Source organism: Conger conger, chromosome 1 (assembly GCF_963514075.1).
Source record: "Conger conger chromosome 1, fConCon1.1, whole genome shotgun sequence".
NCBI classification, from domain to species: domain Eukaryota; kingdom Metazoa; phylum Chordata; class Actinopteri; order Anguilliformes; family Congridae; genus Conger; species Conger conger.
The window spans coordinates 35,707,415-35,727,375 of NC_083760.1; the positions used below are offsets into that span (position 1 = coordinate 35,707,415).

The 19,961-nt window shown below is 40.2% G+C and overlaps 1 protein-coding gene across 1 annotated transcript in view; it reads left to right on the forward strand.

Annotated features, from left to right (window-relative positions):
* The window catches only part of cenpo (centromere protein O), a 22,946-nt gene extending 20,351 nt beyond the window's left edge, over window positions 1–2,595 (forward strand). The window contains exon 6 of the mRNA XM_061256483.1: window positions 142–2,595. Within this exon, the coding sequence (XP_061112467.1) occupies window positions 142–251 (110 nt within the window). The 3' untranslated portion in view covers window positions 252–2,595. The remainder of the gene's footprint in view (window positions 1–141) is intronic.
* The last annotated feature ends 17,366 nt before the right edge of the window (window positions 2,596–19,961 follow it).

Here is a 19,961-nt window from a genome sequence, read left to right on the forward strand (position 1 = left end):
ATACTTATGGACTGCATATTTACAAAATCACAAAAAAATGTTTGTATTCTGTGCAATTTACACAGCATTAGAATTGACCCTTAAAATAATTGGCCTTTCTATTCAGCGTAAATGAGACTAATGCCTGCATGTATGATGCAGATAAGGTCCTGCCTAGTACACCACAGTGGAAGAAAAGCCAGTCTCTGCTCCTGTGGACTCCAGCGCACGCAGCATTCCAGGCTCTGAAGATGGAGGGGCAGATTGCCTAATCCTGACCAATACATCTTCTATGTTTTTCTTCTTCTTTTTTCCACATGGTGTCACTTTTTTTTCTGCCATGAGTTTGTACAACATCGAGTTAAGCAAATGACTTGCTGGACTAACCTTTTTCAGGTGCAGGTTAGCTGTTCTTGGCAGTAGGATGGTATATTGAGGGTGAAACTTAAAAAGAAATGTTGCTCAGTCTTAATTCAGATGCAGTTGCACAGTCTTAATTCCGATTCCGAAGCTGCCCTCAAGGCCACGTTCAGCCATGACAAAATGTATTTAAACTAAAACGGTGCCGCCTTGAACATCCTGTTGCAAACCGTGGGCGGGCTTACTGATATAGCACATAGCTCCTATGCCATCTGAGAAGACGCTCTCTGGGCTTTAAAACTTAACAAGTTTTCCAAAACTGACCCAGGGTTTTGACACAACAACAACTGGCACACACATATACCTGGACGGAAAATTGACTTCACCTGCAAGACAATCAAGATCAACTAATAGAGAAGGGCAAGTTTAAACACAAACCAAAGAAAAAGGACCCATTTTTACAATCCATAGAAATAAAAAATGAATTAGAAATGTAGTACGTAGTCTTTTTCTGTCACAATTTTTCTTTGTGTTGCAATCTGTTACAGTATGGTGGAATATATTGTGTGCAGTGTATAAGAAGTAACTTATTGAATACTATCCATTGCTATGGTTACTAAAAAAGAGATTGTGTTTAAACTTGCCCTTGTCTATTACATGATCTTGATTGTCTTGCAGGTGTCAGTTTCAATCTTTTCCAGGTATACTGTATGTGTATCTATGTGTATGTCTGCCAGCTTTGCTGCCGAAACGTCAGCAATTGAGTAACTGCATCAGAATTCATTTTTTAAGTTTTGCTTTCAAGATTCTGGAGTCTGCATATCTCTCTAAACAAGGTGTGCATTTTCCCTTTTTGCTTTTGTATTTTGCAGGGTGCCCATAAAAAGTCACATGGCTGAAAGTGTGTGTAACCCTGGTCCTGGTGCACCCGAAATGTTCCTGGGGTGCATCCCATTCATGTTGAATTGCAATTATTTACCTATTGAGTTTGACAGATTAAACATCTGAGCCTGAAAATTCAGAGGCTGAATATTTAAATGCCTAATACTTTTAGAACACGTCACCTCTGTTCATGATTTTTTTATTAATCCAGTTTTGTACCATAGTTTCTCCAGGGCCATGGTTGCCTGTACAGTAAGCATGAACTGTGTGACCACAATTTGTATAGCTTTTGTCAGTGGTCTGGTTCATGCATTTATCCATTTTTAATTCACTGAAAATGAAACCTAAATTGGGTGGATTTATTTTGGTTAATTGACTTATGTATTCCAACAAATCAGTAAAGGAATCTAATCCATATGGACTGGTCCTTCTTTGTACATGAACCTTTTCACGCAGATTCTGCACATTTTTGCATTATTCTGATTTTTGACTCCAGAGGTGAGCATCACAGAGCCTTGTGAAATGGCTTGAATGAAGCAAGACACTTTTATAACACAGTTTCATTTATACCACCTTAATTAAAATAATTTGGTTTATTTATACATTAAGTGCTACAAATACAAAAGAATGTAGGCAAATTACAGCCATGATGATACTACAGTGCAACAGCATGACCACAACTGATTCTATACAACAGGTCTACAGACAAGGCTATTATGTAATGGCTGTTTGAGATGGTTAACCCCTTCCCCCCAACATCATCAGAAAATCTGGATTAGCATTGCCTGTCTGCCATTGATCATGTGTCTCGACTATTTCATGTTGATCAGTTTGATTTTATTCAATTTTTTTTTTTTTTTTTTTTGATTCAAATTGTTTTTGCTACTGTTCTCACTGAAACCTTCTGTAGGAAAATACGGAACAAATGACATCCCATATTGAGTTTGTAAGGGAACATTTCATTTTTCAATCAGGGAAGATTCCGTTGGATATTAATGTTATTGGCGAACAGAGGGGTGGCAACCCTCCTCACAAATCTATATTTGGTTGCTGTATACATTTAACTTTTCAATTGATTGTACGGGAGTCCAGAGCAGGGGTGATCGAAACACCCAATAAGTTTGTTGGGTCATTCCATTCAACTCAAATCGTTAGATATTTGGTATCTTGGGAGTAATTGGCATTTAGAATTCAAGAAAAAAACAATCTGTTTCATGTTGCAGATACTGGGCCTTAAAAGTTTTTTTTTTTTTTCTCAAGCCATTTTTGAGGTGTCCGATTTCAAGTAAACCTATTTTTGATTTCCATCTTTTTCTCTGTGGAAGTCTTATGTGAGCTCTTTCTCCTATAAAAAATAAAAATTGAAGTAATTTACACTGACGATACATCTTGAAATATTTTGACGTCCCCAAAAACTTTGGATATGCTGAAGATTTACTCAAGATCATCGTATACTGTATGAATTTTTTTTTTTGGAACTAATTTTTTCTCATTCATTAAATCATTTTCTTTCAAAATACAGTCTAAATTCATATAGCCATAGATATTTCAATTAATAATATTTATTTACCATGCAATTTCATCAATGAAATACAAAAAGACCAATTCCGGAATCTCATACATTTATAAACCTTGTGAACATAAAGTGAGCAAACTCCTGGAACAAGAGATTATTGCATGTGTCTGCTTTCTATTTTTCTAATTGTTGCTTTTTGAAGCCAATAATGCCTTCCACTTCTCTATATTAAATGAGTGAATCTTCAAAAGTAATTGGACATTTAGCTTCTCAGCTGCTTCTGAATAGTCAGCTGTATTTTTTGCCACCAGCAGCCTGTTGCACCAGTATATCCAGACTTGGGTGTACATTTCTCCAAGGAAAAAGCTTTTGTGTATATATAATCTTGCAATCTTATCTCACGTGCTGTTGCTTGATGGTGGCATGTGGTTTCTTTATGTCAAAGAAAAAATGCTGAAGAGATTATGGGCCAATTTTAGGTTGTCACATTTACATGTCTGTCTTCAGCATGTCAAATCGAATTATCTGAAAATCCTTTATGTGCTTCCATTGATGCATAACGATGTGGGTTTCTCTCCAGTATGGTCCTAATTGTTGTTAAGCACAACTGACATGATTCCTGCCTACAAGTTTTGTGGTCTTTGGGACATCAAGTTTCTGCAAGAAAGTTTGTATTTTCAGACGTAGTTTCTCTCTTATAATTAGCTTGAGTCGTTCCCTTTCCTGTCTTACATATTCTTGTTGACTGGCCAGCTCTTTCTCTGCGATGCTGTCAATGGTAGCCATTTGCTTCAGTTGCATAATCGAAAGCACCTGGCTCTTTGACTCCAGGGTTCTCCTTTTTGTCTGCTTGGAGAAAGTTACTGTTGATTTTGGCCTTTGAGGAGAAAGACACATAGTTTTCTGCTCTTCCTCATGTTGAATCGCCAAGGGAGACGAGCTGTCTCCTCTGAAGTTTGCAAAAACGTGAGCTGACTTTGATCTCCTTGAGATGAGTGTTGGCTTTACCCTCTGGTACAGAACAGATTTGGAAGAGTGCAGTCTGTTTTGTGATGTCCACGGAGGGGCCATGAGGCAAAGCAAGTCTACGTTTGCTTCTGTAGATTCCATTATTTCTCTCATTGTGTTGTCAACTGTAGCTCGTGGTTCACAGACTTTCAGATGGAGTATTTTTTCGTGATCTTTGACCAATGAATTTCTGTCCTGGCTTAGTGTGCTAAGAATGAACTGGCACCTGCGACCTATGAGGTCGAGTTCCTGCTGGAGATGAATGTCCTCGGTCTTGTTCATTAGCCTCACGTCTTTGGAAAAAGTAGACATCCGCCTTTTAGATTTGGTTGCGTTATTCATCGTGAAGTTTCCTTGGCACCTAAAAATCTAAAAATGTATATATTTTAAGGATATTTACATTTTAACCAGCATAATTTACAAACATAAAATTCAGTTTTTGCTCCGCTAAATTGTTAAGAAGCAAACTTTTAAATCAAATGTTTAATGCATTTTCACTCCAGTTAAGCAGATCAAGGTCACTGTAATATACACTCAGTGAGCACTTTATTAGGTATTTATTTGATTTTTTATTTTTTTTATTTTTTACTTCTACTGCTGTAGCCTATCCACTTAGAGTTATCATGCATTGTGTGTTCAGAGTGTCTTCTGCATACCACTGTTGTAATGTGTGGTTATTTGCGTTACTGTCACCTTCCTGTCTGGCCATTCTCTTCTGACATCTCTCATTAACAAAGTATTTCTGTCTGCAGAACTGCTGCTCACTGGATTTTTTTTTTTTGCACCATTCCTTGCAAACTCTAGAGACTAGTGTCTATGAAAATCCCAAGAGATCAGCCGTTTCTGAGAAACCACCCTGTCTGCTACAAACAATCATTCCATGGTCCAAGTCACTTAGATCACGTTTTTTCCCCATTCTGATGATTGATTTGAATATTAACTGAACCTCTTAACCCGTATCTACATGATTGTATGCATTGCATTGTTGCCACACAGTTGGCTGATTAGTTAATCACATGTATGAGTAGGTTTAATAATGTAAAATGTTCCTAATAAAGTGCTCAGTGAGTGTACAGTGGTCCAGAAATATTAGAACACTTGATAAAGATTAAAGCTGTATTTATTAAACAACAGATAATATACACTGATGAGCCAAAGCATTATCACAAAGCCGTACCACTCACAGATGAAGGGAATAATGTTGATTATCTCATAACAACATCAATTTGACACATGCCACCAACCTAAACATGGTTGCAGACCAGGTACATGCCTTTATGCAAACGGTATTCCCTGATGGCAGTAACCTCTTTCAGCAGGATAATGCGTCCGGCCACACTGCACAAATTACATTACATTACATTACATTGTTTGGGAATGATTTGAGGAGCATGTTGATGAGTTCAAGGTGTTGCCCTGGCCTCCTAATTCCCAAGATCTCAATTCGATCAAGCATCTGTTGGATGTGCTGGAACAACAAGTCTGATGCACGGCGGCTCAACCTCACAATTTACAGTACTTAAAGCCACAAGCCTCCATGTTTTGGCAGCACATGGAGGATCAACTGCATATTAGACAGTAGGTCATGTTCTGTCTCATCAGTGTTGTAGGAACTACAACACAACAAAATCCCACAGGACAATTCCGCGACGTCCACCTCGCATGACGTCTAGCTTGGTTCAGCCAATCCCGTAATGGCAGGAGCAATAAACTTTCCTGTATAAGAGCAAGACATGTTCTTGGGATTCTTCTCTTCTTCTCCCTTCTTCTCGACGCACCCTTTTTGGCCATTTGCTTCAGCTCATCTGCAGAGGCTGAATGCTGCACAGCACACTACCAGGCCTAGGGACACACCCAGTTACCTTGCGGTAACTTAGTGGCCTATAGCGAGTGGAAACTGGTGTACGCGGAACGCTACATCAGTTTACCCCTGCAAAGCTCACCAACGAACAACGGCAACAAACTTTTCCACCCGGAAAAAGGACCAGCGACCTTCCAGCAACCGAGCGGACCAGACGACAACGCGCGGCCCACAGTAACATCCCAGTTCTGCGCACCTCTCCAGGACATCATTCGCATTACCATCGCCGCTTCTACAAGGACAGCACGTCTTTTGGCTCCAGCGTATGGACTCAGTAAGACAACAAACATTCAGGCATAGCCAGTGTTTAGTTTATTGTGAATGTGTTTTTCTATTTTCATTGGAATGTATTTTTGTTAGCCACATATACAGTCAGGTCCATAAATATTGGGACATCGACACAATTCTCATCTTTTTGGCTCTATACACCACCATGGATTTGAAATTAAACGAACAAGATTTACTTTAACTGCAGACTTTCAGCTTTAATTTGAGGGTATTTACATCCAAATCAGGTGAACGGTGTAGGAATTACAACAGTTTGTATATGTGCCTCCCACTTTTTAAAGGACCAAAAGTAATGGGACAATTGGCTGCTCAGCTGTTCCATGGCCAGGTGTGTGTTATTCCCTCATTATCTCATTTACAAGGAGCAGATAAAAGGTCTAGAGTTCATTTCAAGTGTGCTATTTGCATTTGGAATCTGTTGCTGTCAACTCTCAATGTGAGATCCAAAGAGCTGTCACTATCAGTGAAGCAAGCCATCATTAGGCTGAAAAATCAAAACAAACCCATCAGAGAGATGGCAAAAACATTAGGTGTGGCCAAATCAACTGTTTGGAACATTCTTAAAAAGAAAGAACGCACCGGTGAGCTCAGCAACACCAAAAGACCCGGAAGACCACGGAAAACAACTGGTGGATGACAGAAGAATTCTTTACCTGGCGAAGAAAAACCCCTTTTTAAACCCCAAATTAAAGCTGAAAGTCTGCAGTTAAAGCACATCTTGTTTGTTTCATTTCAAATCCATTGTGGTGGTGTATAGAGCCAAAAAGATGAGAATTGTGTTGATGTCCAAATATTTATGGACCTGACTGTATACGTGAATTCATTCGCCGTCTTTCGCGTATGTAATTAGAGTAAAACTACGCAAGTAGCCTCTCTTTCCCCAGCTAACACTAACACTCCCACTTTTACCTACACACACACACACACACACCCTACTAATTTACCGTACTAACTTCCCGTTAGTTTATCTGTTCTGTGTTTGTATGTTTGTTTAATAAATATTTTTTATTAAACCCGGTGTCTGTTTTGGCGTCACATAGACATGAGAGCCGAGTTAAAACAGTGTTTCGAAGAACTTCCAACCTTCAGGTTATCGGTATGTTTAATCATTAATATTGGTTATTTGAATGATTAATTAAAAGACTAAATTTGTGGTTAGCTATTTCTGATAACAGTAATTTTATGAGACTGATTACTTTTTGCAGTTATACTGCTACTTAACATTAATTGGCGCCCCGGTTTCGTAGAGGGTAAAATCCCTACATAGTTTGGTGCCCTGTGCGAAGGACCCTACAGTGTATATCTTATGTTCAAACATATTGGCAATCTATATATTTTAATTTCAGTACACTTATTCTCATGTTTCAATGATGAAGTAATCTATTTCTTTCTGAATTATTGGCACATCAAATACAAATATACTTTATTTAGTTAATATCAGTCTAATAGACCTATATTATGTCATTCCATCACTTCATATTTCACTATAATAGTACAAAAATAAAGGTAAGTGTATAACCATGAGGTCACAAGCATGAAAAATCAGCAAGTCAATATTTGTTAATCTGTACAGAAAAATAAATAAACAGTTAATACACTTAGCACTACAAGGGCAATAATACAAACAATTAACATATGGAATGGTAGCGAAGGGAAATTGAGGGAGGCCATAAAGAACCCAAGGATCACAGTTTAAGAATTCTAGAGATTGGTTGAATCTTGGGGTCACCAAGTTTCAAAAAGAACCATAAAATGGCACCATACCAACAAACTCTTTGGAGGGGTGGCATGAAGACTGCCCTTCGCAAGTACCAGGAAACTATGAGATAAGGATGCCGAACAAGGCACTCTTGATTTTGATGCTTTTAAAAAACTATATATACGGCTAGTGCATTGGCAAGCACTGATGAGTTGCGGCACACAGGCCTTCATCAGGGTGTTTTTCCCCAAAGTATCCCTGGAAATTTTGGCTCAGAATCTGGTTGTCTCTGCTACGAAGCAGAGACTTGGTCATAGATAGATTGTCCAGCAGGAAAATTACTCTGAATATAAGATCCACATATAAGATTTATTCTGAAAACATCTGCATGGAGGAATGGTCAAAAATGTTGTGTTGGCTAACCTTCACAAATTATAGGAAAAGACGAATGGCTGGCTATCTTTTTCAATGGTGTTTGCACAGTATTAAACCAGGGCTGCCAATGATTCTGAAACCTTTTTTTCCGGGAAAAAGTTTTTCACTTTTGGTTGGTTCCACTGAATCATGAATATAGCACACTACTTTATACATATTCGAAAATAAAGCTCACGTCAATAACTTATTTTTTAGTTTACAGCATTTTTTCTTAATATTTATGAAGATACTTCTGGAGCCCACTGTATATGTGGCCACTATTAAGTCAGGATTACATCCAAATGTTTTCAAAATATCGTAATTCTTTATAATCTGAATGAATTGTGAGTCTAAATTCCCGGTGGTTATGAGTATGTGAGTGAATGGCGTGTGTGCCCTGCAATGAACTGGCGACCTGTCCAGGGTGTATTCCTGCCTTTCACCCAATGTATGCTGGGATAGGCTCCAGCCCCCCTGCGACCCTGTTCAGGATAAGCGGGTTAAGATAATGGTTGGATGGATGGATGACTTGTAAATACACTCACTGAGCACTGAGGTACACCTACCTATTCATGTGATTATCGGCCAATTGTGTGGAAGCAATGCAATGCAGAAAAAATCATACAGATTTCAAATCAGGAGCTTCTGTTGATGTTCACATGTGATGTGAATGGTGGGAAAAATGTGATCTAAGTGACTTTGACCGGAAATTTTTATTTGAGTATCTCAGAAACTGCTGATCATTACACCTTCATTACCCACTGCTCACTGCTCACTCCCCCCTCCTTAAGACTCCATTGCATTGACCCTCTTTTCCTCTTAGATATGAAAACCCAGAGAGAAACTGCACTGAGCTCAGAAAACCTCCTCAAATGTGCCATCCTTGCTAATGCTGCTTAAGATGAAGCTGGAATTCCGAAACTGGGTCTTGGCACAGGACTTTCCTTGTGAAAATAAACATATCAGACTGCTAAATGTCATTTAAATGTATTGCTAAATGTCACTGCTCCAGCGACACTGTCACTTTTTACAATTTCTAAAAATGTTGAATACAAAATACTCAAATGCTTGTCTTGTTGTATTGTTTTTAAAACATTTTATTCCCTGTTTCTTTGCAATTTATAATATAGGATCCCTTCCTTATGCAGCGAGTCAACACTTGTTGACAGTACATGCATGTTACTTAGCAACTTAAATCATTAATGGCATGCAGTGTGTTTACATAATTTTAAATGTGGTGTAAACCTTACCTTGATAAATGCACAGTCGACAGACTTCTTGTACGTCTTTGCATCGAACATCAGCACTTGGGTTGTAAGTAATAGATTTTCTGCTGTGACGGTTGAAGTCATAAATGGTAATTCTGTCTGTTTTGCATTTAAAGGCCTTCACAGGAAATAATGACAATGGACTGGACTGGTTATGGGACTAAGACTTATTGTTCGTATTTAAGCCCTATATCATGTTCCCAGGAGAGAGGGTGTATGCTGCAAGTTCAGAATATGACTGCCACATACTTACAGTACAGGTTGTATAACTAAAGAGGGAGCCCCTGGTGACTATGGTAGTTTCAAATTGTCAGCAATAACAGTGATGAAAATGGTCAGGCTGAAAAAACTTCAAAATTTAAATGTGTTGGCAGTGCTTACACTTGTGTTTTACAGATGAAAATGAAGCAGTCACCCAATACTCAAGTACATTACATTACATTATTGGCATTTAGCAGACGCTCTTATCCAGAGCAACGTACAGTTGATTAGACTAAGCAGGAGACAATCCTCCCCTGAAGCAATGCAGGGTTAGGGGCCTTGCTCAAGGGCCCAACAGCTATGCGGATCTTATTGTGGCTACACCGGGATTAGAACCACCAACCTTGTGTCCCAGTCATTTACCTTAACCACTATGCTACAGACTGCCCTGTATAATTGTGTACTAGAAAAATATGAATAAGGCAGGACAGCATAAGAAATGTTAAACCACTGTGTTTCTCAATGCAACAATGACAACACAATGGCAAAGACAACACAATGGGCCTCATTTATCAAATGTGTACCGAATGAAATTGACCATAAATCACTCGGAAATGCATTTACATAAATAATGTGGGATTCATCTGAGACAGGTGCGTGGGGGGTTTGGACCCAAAATGCACGACTCAGAAACAGTAGTGTAGTAAAGTCCCGTCAGGGCTTTATTTGAGGAATATCCAGAGAGCGTAGTCATAAACAAACAATGTTCATACACGTAAATATCCAGCCAGAAAACCAAAGCGCAGTACCGAGGGAGAAGGCAGTCTTGTAGTTGGTACACCATGCGGGAAGTCCGGTAGCCAGGAAAGCTGTCAGCGAGGCAGAAGTACAGACGGACGGTAGGCAGGCTCAGGGTCAATGACGGTGCAAGAGTCAAGACCGAAGTCTACTCCGCGGGGCAAAAGCACAAAAACAGCAGGCAAAGTCGTGGTACAGGCAGGCGATGGTCAACAAAACAGAAGTCAATAAACAATGGTCAATAAACAGGCTTGGATCGTAACGGGTGGACAAATGGCACATAATGGACAATACCGCTCAACGATGCACTGACGAACAGGAGGCAAACAATTTTGCAAAGACAGGACATGAAACTGAGCTTTATATGCAGGTGAAGACAGGTGTAGACAATTAGCTTGAGAGCAGCAAGAGAATGGAAATCAGGTGTGGAGGATTGACAAGTTAACGAGGTAATTAGTCATCGTTAGTAATAAACCTATCCTGCCCTAGCATTAGTAAATTAGTAAATGACATGCACAAGAAACGTAAGGTAACATGAACACATGATTAGAATGTTAGTATTACCCAATCCTGATCTAGCATTAGTAGATTAGTAAGTAGACAAATAGGAAATTGAAACAATTAGGGTGTGAGTGATAGAAAGGGAGAGAGAGAAAGCAGGAATGCAAGATTTGCTGAAAGACATGAAAAAGTGTATGCTAATCAATGACCAGTACAACCTAACATGATACATAAATTGTGACATAACAAGTTTGCGAAATATGACAATAAACTAAACAACATGACATGGCAAGAATAACAATTAAACATGACATGAAACATAAAAATGTGGTGATACTAGACTAACATAATACGTGACATGACAATAACATAACCAAGACAATAACTAAACATAAAACATTACATGACAAACATGAAACGTGACATCATCAAAGTTTTCGGATGTCCGTTTTTTAATAGGATCAGAACAGACTCCACGAATGGTCTCAACTGTTCGTATTGTATGTGGAAATGAAAGCACACGGTTGTAAAGCTTGTTTTGTGTTTGATTATTCCATTTATTAATATTTTATTTTGATTTGTCAAAAAATAGTTTCATAAGCCAATATTAGAATTATTCATATCATATAAAAAAAAACTGGATTCAAAATTAAAATGGTTAATCATCCTGATTAATTAATGCTTAATGGGAAAAAGTAAACAAAGCTTGCTATAAATAGGCCGTACAAGTCATTGCTCAGACCTTTGTTGCTATGGCTGACCTCTCTTTACATTATATTTACATTTATTGCTTTATTTGAAGATTTGGCGCAATGCCGTAGCCTACTTCGGAGAGAGTGCATCTTCAAGGACCAAGCCGATTTCTTTGGTGAGGCTAACGAGTCTGTTCCGACACATAGACATATAAAAATTGTTCCGACTGCCCAGACAACTCCTTCTGAGTTTGTGCAACACAAAGGAGCCAGAACTCAGAAGAACCACATGCCATTCCTGTCCAATTCCAGAACATGGTTCAGGTACTTTCTATCCTCAGCTTCTTGGGGACTGGCACAGGACTGTCGCCCTCCTGGGTAATTCCAGGCAGAGTTTACAACAACAGGAATATCAGTGTGTACAGGTGATGGCAGATAGGTCACCACCCTTCATTTTTATTCCAGTTCTATGTGCCGTATATTCTAGGCTACAGTCCCCTCAAAAAGTATTGGAACAGCAAGGCCAATTCCTTTGTTTTTGCAATACATTGAATAAATTTATGGTTGAAATAAAAAGATGAACATGAGACAAGAGTTCAAACTTTTATTTCCTGGAATTTACACCTGTGTTAAACTACTTAGGATATAGTGTCATGCCCCCCTGCTTCATTTCAACGTTTTCCCCTCTTGCTTTCCAACAGGTTGATTGGTGGGCGTGGTCCCTCCACAACCGGCACCTGGAGCTGGTTTAATTCCAGGTTAGAGGAGCTCCAGTGTTGCTGCTTGGGGGGCAGTAAATCTCACACCTGTCGTAGGACAGACGTCTTGGTTGGTTTTTGCACACTCAACATTGCTACACCGACTGCATCCAACACTGCTGTCATACTGATCTCTCATACCCCATTGTAACTTACTTTAAATAAGTAATTGGTTATCCTGTATGCCTGTTGCGTGTCTCATTTTCCTGTTCACGACTAAAATGAGCCGGTCGTAACAGGAAAATGGGAGCCCGTCCAGGATTTGTATGGGTTTAATCCACATCCCCTTTGGTTATTTAGTTGGAGGTTAGCCTATTTTTGTTTTGCGACCATAAATGTTGGATGTTTGACTTCATATGTCCAGGAATGTGATTCAGTACATGGGAAGTAGGGTGATGTCAGGTAAAATGGGACAGGGACACTTTCTCAGCCCCAGCATATTGCAGTGTCAAGTGAGTGACGTGGTGTGTGAAGTGCTTTACACATAGTGACACACTCCTTTGATTTGTTAGCCATTAGGGCTAAATTTATTCAGCCCATTACAGTCAGAAGCATAGACTGTGTGAGACACGCACCCTCAAATTGTTATCCATTGAAGGCGTGTGAATAACTGTTAGTGGTGAATTAAGGAAATGGCAGGCACAAATATGAACAAGGTGGACTATATATTTCGTTAATCATCCGTTTTAGAAGATGTCTGTGGAGGAAAAACTTGGAAAAATAACAAAATTGTACGTTTTGTGTTTCCTGGTTTGACTGGCTAGCTAACAGCGAACGTAGCTAATAATTTCCTTTTCGGCTTCCCATGTTTGCTTTTTGGAGTAGACATGGCAAGGAATTACAGACCTGAGACATTTTTTGGAGGAAATGTCGAGGCACGATTTGGAAACTCATATTGGAAATAGCGTCAATCTGTCAATGCTGGGTAAAACTAACATAGCAATAACCTGTCAGCTTGAAGAAGGTAACGTTAGCTAATTTGTAACTCCATACAGAGACATAATGAACTTGTAAAGAAAAACAACAAAAAACAACTCACTGTCAAGAATTGTGGATTGTATTAAATTTTGTGGAGAAGACGAGTTAGCTTTGCAATGGGTAGGCTCAAACTACCATATCATTATTTATATATATATATAGTGGCAGCCCGCGGGGACAGCCCTGAGGAGAGGTAATAGATGGGCGATACATATATATATACATATACATATATATATATATATATATATATTGTGGTGGCTCGACCAGGGATCGGTACACCACTGGGGTGGAACGGCCCGTGCGCCGGCGCCAAGAGCTGGGGAAGCTGATTCACTCCGCATATTTTCCCTTGTCCTATCTAAGAGAACGGCACCTTGGAGAGAGACCGGGAGGAGAATCAGCACCATGGCCAGCAACCCCCGGGGCGAGACGGGTGCGGCCGCATTCCGCACGTGAAAGACACATAATGGTCTGGCCGCCTGGCTTTGATCAGATCATTTCCACTCTCTGTCCTTATGCAATAACTCTGTCATTGGCTTAATTTCACTAGACAGGTTTGCTATGAATTTGCCATAGTAGTTAAGCATAGCTAGGAATGACCTTAACTCCATCACATTTTTAGGCACAGGCGCTTTGTCAATTGCTTCAGTTTTCTCCTTCATGGGGTGCAGCCCCACTGAATCAATAACATGCCCTGGGTATGTTACACTTTTCTCAAAGAAAACGCATTTTTCCTTGTTTACTCTAAGGCCACGTTCTTGCAGTCTTTGCAAACCCCCTTTTAAATTAAACAGGTGTTCATTCGTGTCTTTTCCGGTTATCAAAATGGCACACGACACCATCAAGACCTTGCAATATCTGATCCATAGTACGTTGAAAAATTGCAGGCGCGCTAGCGACCCCATATGGCAATCTACTGTAAACGTATAGGCCTTGTTGCGTGTTAAAGGTAAGAAATGGTTTACTTCTCTCATTCAACTGCAACTGCGTATACGTCAAGTCAAGTTTCCTAAAATGCTTCCCACCTGCCTATGTGGAAAACAGGTCTTATGTTTTCGGTAGCGGATATTGATCTATATCAAGCCACGGATTTATGGTTACTTTGTAATCGCCGCATAGGCGGACTGACCCATCACGCTTTGGAATGCAAATGAGCGGCGCAGCCCATTCGCTGTGCGGTACAGGAGAAATTACTCCCCGTTGCTCAAGTTCAATTCGTTTCTTGTCAACAGCTTCGTGCAGTGCGTACAGCACTGGTCTCGCTTTGCAAAATTTCGGTCTGGCATCTGGTGACACTCGCAGTGTGGCGGTTACACCTTTTGCACAGTCTAGCTCTGAACTGAACACTGATTTGTGAACAGCGCACAAATGTTCCACTGGGTCATCTACGCCAGGCATGTCCAAAGTCCGGCCCGTGTTCAAATTTCAACCGGCCCGCAGCCTCTGTCATAAAATCAATAATATGCGGCCGCCAGCACTGTTGACCACAGTATAAAATACACACGTACAAAAAAGCTATTTTATATTTCACCAGAAGATGGCAGTAGACCTGTGGCCGCACTCTCGCCGCGTGACCCTTGTGTGATCCTTTCCAGCCCATTTCTAAAATGGCGACTGTAACTAAAAAAAGGAAAGTTGACAGCGAGGGCTGCCGCTTCCAGGACAAGTGGAAATTGGAGTATTTTTTCACTGAAATACGAAACAACTGTGTCTGCCTAATTTGCCAAGAGACTGTGGCTGTTTTCAAGGAATTCAATATCAAGAGGCACTACCAGACGAAACATGCTAACTACGACAAGCTAACTGGGAACGAACGCGGCAAAAAATTGAAGCAACTGGAAGCTGTTAACGGCACAGCAGCGCTTTTTCACAAGAGCCCGTGCGTCAAATGAAAATGCCACAAAGGCGAGCTACGAGGTGGCAACGCTGATTGCCAAGCACTGCAAACCTTTTACTGAGGGTGAATTTATTAAAGACTGCGTGATGAAAATGGTGGAGAAAATTTGTCCTGAGAAGAAGCAAGAGTTTGCCAATGTTTGCCTGGCTCGTAACACTGTGGTACGGCGAATTGAAGACGTTTCATCTGATATTAAGAGACAGTTAGAGGCAAAAGGAGTGGAGTTTGACTTTTTTTTGTTAGCCTGCGACGAAAGCACGGATGCATCTGACACCGCTCAGTTACTGATTTTTTTGAGAGGAGTGGACAATGAAATGAACATGAGTAAAGAGCTACTTGACCTCCAGAGCGTTAAGGACCAAACAAGAGGAACATATTTTTTTGTTTCTGTTTGTTCCGCCGTAGATGACATGAAACTACCTTGGAATAAAGTCACTGGGATTATTACGGATGGCGCACCTGCCATGGCTGGCGAGCAAAGTGGATTATCAACCCTAGTCTGTAACAAAGTCAGCGAAGAAGGAGACAAAACTATAAAACTCCACTGTATTATTCACCAACAAGTTCTCTGTGCCAAACATCTGAAATATGATCATGTTATGAAACCGGTGATAAAGGCTATTAATTATATTCGCTCCAAAGCCCTGTGCCACCACCAGTTTCAACAGTTTCTACTCGACATCAATGCTGAATACGGAGATGTTGTGTTTCACAACGACGTAAGATGGCTCAGTCGGGGGGGTCTGCACTGCAGCGCTTCTACTCTCTTAGGGAGGAAATCTGATCCTGTTTGGCTGGCTGATTTTGGATTTTTAGTTGACATAACACAACATCTGAACGCGCTGAACACGAGCCTTCAGGGGCAAAATGCAGTGGTAAGCCAACTGTATTCACACATCAAAGCCTTTGGGACCAAGCTGCTACTTTTCCAAAGGCACCTGTCACAAACGCAGCCCAATACCACACATTTCCCATCGCTGCAGGAAATAATGACCAGTTTTCCACAGAACAATATCAGTGCGCAAATGGGGAAATATGCAGCAGACATCTCATCTCTGGCTGAGGAGTTTCAACAGCGCTATCGGGATTTTGCAGCTATTGAAAAGGAGATCATGCTTTTTTCCTCTCCTTTCTCCGTGGACCCTGATGACGCTCCAGACCACCTGCAGCTGGAGCTCATTGAGCTGCAGTGTGACGCCGAGTGTCGCAGTCGGCACCAACAGCTCCCTCTTGTCAACTTTTACCGCCAGCTGTATAAAGGCAGGTTCCAAGAGATTCAAACATTTGCTAAGAAAATGCTGAGCTTGTTTGCCTCGACATACTTGTGCAAGAAGACATTCTCGGTTATGAACATTAACAAGAACCGACTAAGTGACTCTCACCTGTGTGACGTCTTGCGCATCAAAACCACTGTTTTTGAGCCAGACCTGGCCTATTTACTGCAGTCGAGATCTCAGTATCACCCTTCACATTAGGGCAGGCAAGTTATTTGTTTAGTCTTTTGAGGTGAATAAATTCTAAAATCTCTGTGAATTGATTTTTTTTTTTGTGATGATCAAAACCACAGTTTTTCAATCCGTGTATCATTTGTTCTTTTGTTTTTCAATTGACAATCAAATCGGGTCTCGTAAACCCGACAAATTAAATATTAAAATCAAATTCGGTCCGGCAGCCCTTTTTCCATTTTGTATTTTTGATGCGAGTCTAAAATTGAATCCGTTTTTGATATCCGATTCAAAATCAAATAGCATATTTTCGTTTTTTGATTTTTTATGGTCAACTGAAAAACGAAAGAACAAGTGATACACGGATTCATATGGCCCTCAATGTTTTGTACTTCTGAATAAGATAACTGTTAGTATTATTTTCCTGTTCACATGTTTTAAATTTTGAAGTTTACAGTGAACATTTAATAGTGAATAATATGTAATGTTTCAAATGAACCTAGATATGTTTAATCTTCCCGAAAGTTTTTTTTCCAGACAGACTTTTTCTTCATTTTATGTGGTCTTCAAATATGAAAGGCAGAGTGATTTTGGTAAAAACCTGTTTAGATTTATTTGTGTTCTGTGTGAAGAAATGAAAAGTATGCCATTTGCAATAAAAATTTCATAAAATAGTTCATTTGCATTTAATGTTAATGGTTCAAAGAATGTCAGGCTGAATGGTCGGCCCCCACACATTTTCACTTCACCAAATCTGGCCCTCTTTGCAAAAAGTTTGGACACCCCTGATCTATGCGATTTACTTTAGACCAGTCTAGATTTAGCACTCAAATCCAATTGCGACCCATAAGCGCTGGACCCTTACCACGTGAAACAAGCAATGTCAGTTGCAATTGCTGCTTTTCACATTGTACATTTACCCTGATTTTGCCCATCAAGTCTAACAGTTGATCAGTGTACATTTTCAAAGTAAGATTGCATGGTTGCAATTGCACATTTCTAAACTTGGACCAATACCAGCTTTCAGAGATGACAGACATTGCTGCCCCAGTATCTACTTCCATGTACATCCTAACTCCATTACATCTCACCATAACTTTATACAGTTTCACATATTCACAGTTTGTTTTCACCACATAAAGTCCCCATTCAGTTCGTTCCTTGGTTGCATTAGTTTGTGCTCTCCGTTTTGTCCACAAAGTTCACTTCTGGACCGCTTATGAAAAGAACGGCTCGCCAACCCACCAGTCTGCCGCCGCTGCTGCTCCTTGGCGGTGGCATGGAGGTTGGTGCGCTTGGTCTTGCAAGCTTGCTCCAAATGTCCTGTCTTGCTGCATCCTCAACACTGGAACTCTTTAAACCGGCAGTCGTCTGGTGCATGCCCTTTTCCCAGGCATCGATGGCACTCGCTGGCGGTGTTGCTTCTTGGCTCCGCTCTCCCCATTCTGAACTTGCGCTGCCTCACCCCCCGTTGCTGCAGGCCTACATGGTCAGCTCGTAGGTGCAGTGATGACGGTCCCTTCTGCATGGACTGCAAGCCACTGCTGGTGCACTCAAAGTTATTCCTTATCTGGATCATTTTCGGCCACGTTAATTTGTTATCACTGGCTGCATGCTAGCCCTTTTAAGCTAGCTATGTAGTCTGCAAAAGACTCTCCAACCTGTTGACGGCGATTTGGAAACGTGTACCTTTCGGCTAACACGTTCTTCTTTGGCGTATGAAAGTCTCTCATTACTTTTAACAAATTGTCGAGTGGCGTTTCGCTCACTTTGCTCGGTGCTACCAAATCTTTTAACACTGAAAAAGTCTTAGGGCCTACCACTGATACAGATACTACTCTCTTTCGGTCATCTTCAATGTTGTTAGCTAACAAAAATTGCGTAAGTCTTTCTTCGTAGTTTTCGAACGTTTCTGCCGTTTCGTCAAAAATGTATCCTGCGTCACTGCTGTACAACGCCATGTTGCTGCTCTCAGTTCTTGGCTTACTGGGTCAAGACGGAGGTTATCTGTTACACATAAAAAAGATACTAAATCAAATCCTTGTCGCCAACCTTGTCATGTATCTACTCAAAATGAAGGTAAACACAATGACAGGGTCTTTTACTTAGTTCTTTTTATTTGCTAACCCAAAAAGCACGGTTCATGCTCAACACTTGCAAAACAGACAAGGAGCATATTTTTAGGCATTCAACTTGAGAGCGCGCCAAATGCACAGGGTGGTGTTATTTAACCTGGCACGCTCAGCCAATCATTATCCAAGGTTATCCAATCATTAATTAATACAAAGAATGTCTTATCCTTTCTCACTTCCTTTTAATTAAACGCATCTTTTCTGTTTCAGTTAATGATTGTGTTTCGGTTTCAGTTAATGATTGTGTTTCGACCAACATATTAAATTGATGATCATTAGCTCCTGTTTGGTATAATTGGTTAATCACACACTTGACTATATGCCTACAAAATCCCTTACTAGTGTACCTAGAAGAATTGATGCTGGTTTGAAGGCAAAGGGTCACACCAAATATTGATTTGATTTAGATTTTTCTTCTGTTCACTCACTATTGCATAGTTTGCAATAAACTATTAACATTTCTATTTTTGAAAGCATTCTTACTTTACAGCATTTTTTCACACCTGCCTAAAACCTTTGCACAGTACTGTATATGGTATTATATTTCTAGACTTCTCTTTTTTTAGATAGCCAGTAAGCCGATCACTTGTTTAACACACTATGTTACACGTCACAGTCAAGTCAAAATGAGCTGCTTGAATGTATGGTCACTGTTTATGGAACATAAATGGCTGATGAAATATCAAAAGGCAACATTAGTCACTGTGCAAACTGAGACGACAGACATGGAATGCGTAAGCCAGAGTGTAATTGTGCTTAGGTAGGCTACATTACTGACGGTTCAGTTATGGAGATTTCTCTTAAGTGCACCTACTATAGCAAGGTTTGGTTTCATTGTTGTATTGCTGTAAAAGAGTATGAGCCAATATTGTAGTCCTGTAGCTCAACTGGTAGCAAATGGTGATAATACTGCCACGGTTATGGATTCAATTCCCAGTGGTGCCAGCCATACTGAAAAATGTATGAGCTCATGGTATTGTAAGGTGCTTTGAATAAACTCATTCATCAAATGGCATATTTTCAAATGAAATGCTGGAGTGTGAGCTATTGATAGGTATTAAACTTTTCGTTTTTAGCCCTCCCATCCAGTATCACCACCAGCTGCCACTGGGACTGCCCATGCCTGACTGCATCCAGTAATCATTAAAACAAGATAAATATTGAGAATTTATACTATGTATTTATACTGAACTAATTTTCCATTCACCCATCAGAGTAGTTTTCGGGCTGAAAACACCACACAGCAGTCAGACCTGGTGTATTGCAAGTGTCTCTTCTGAA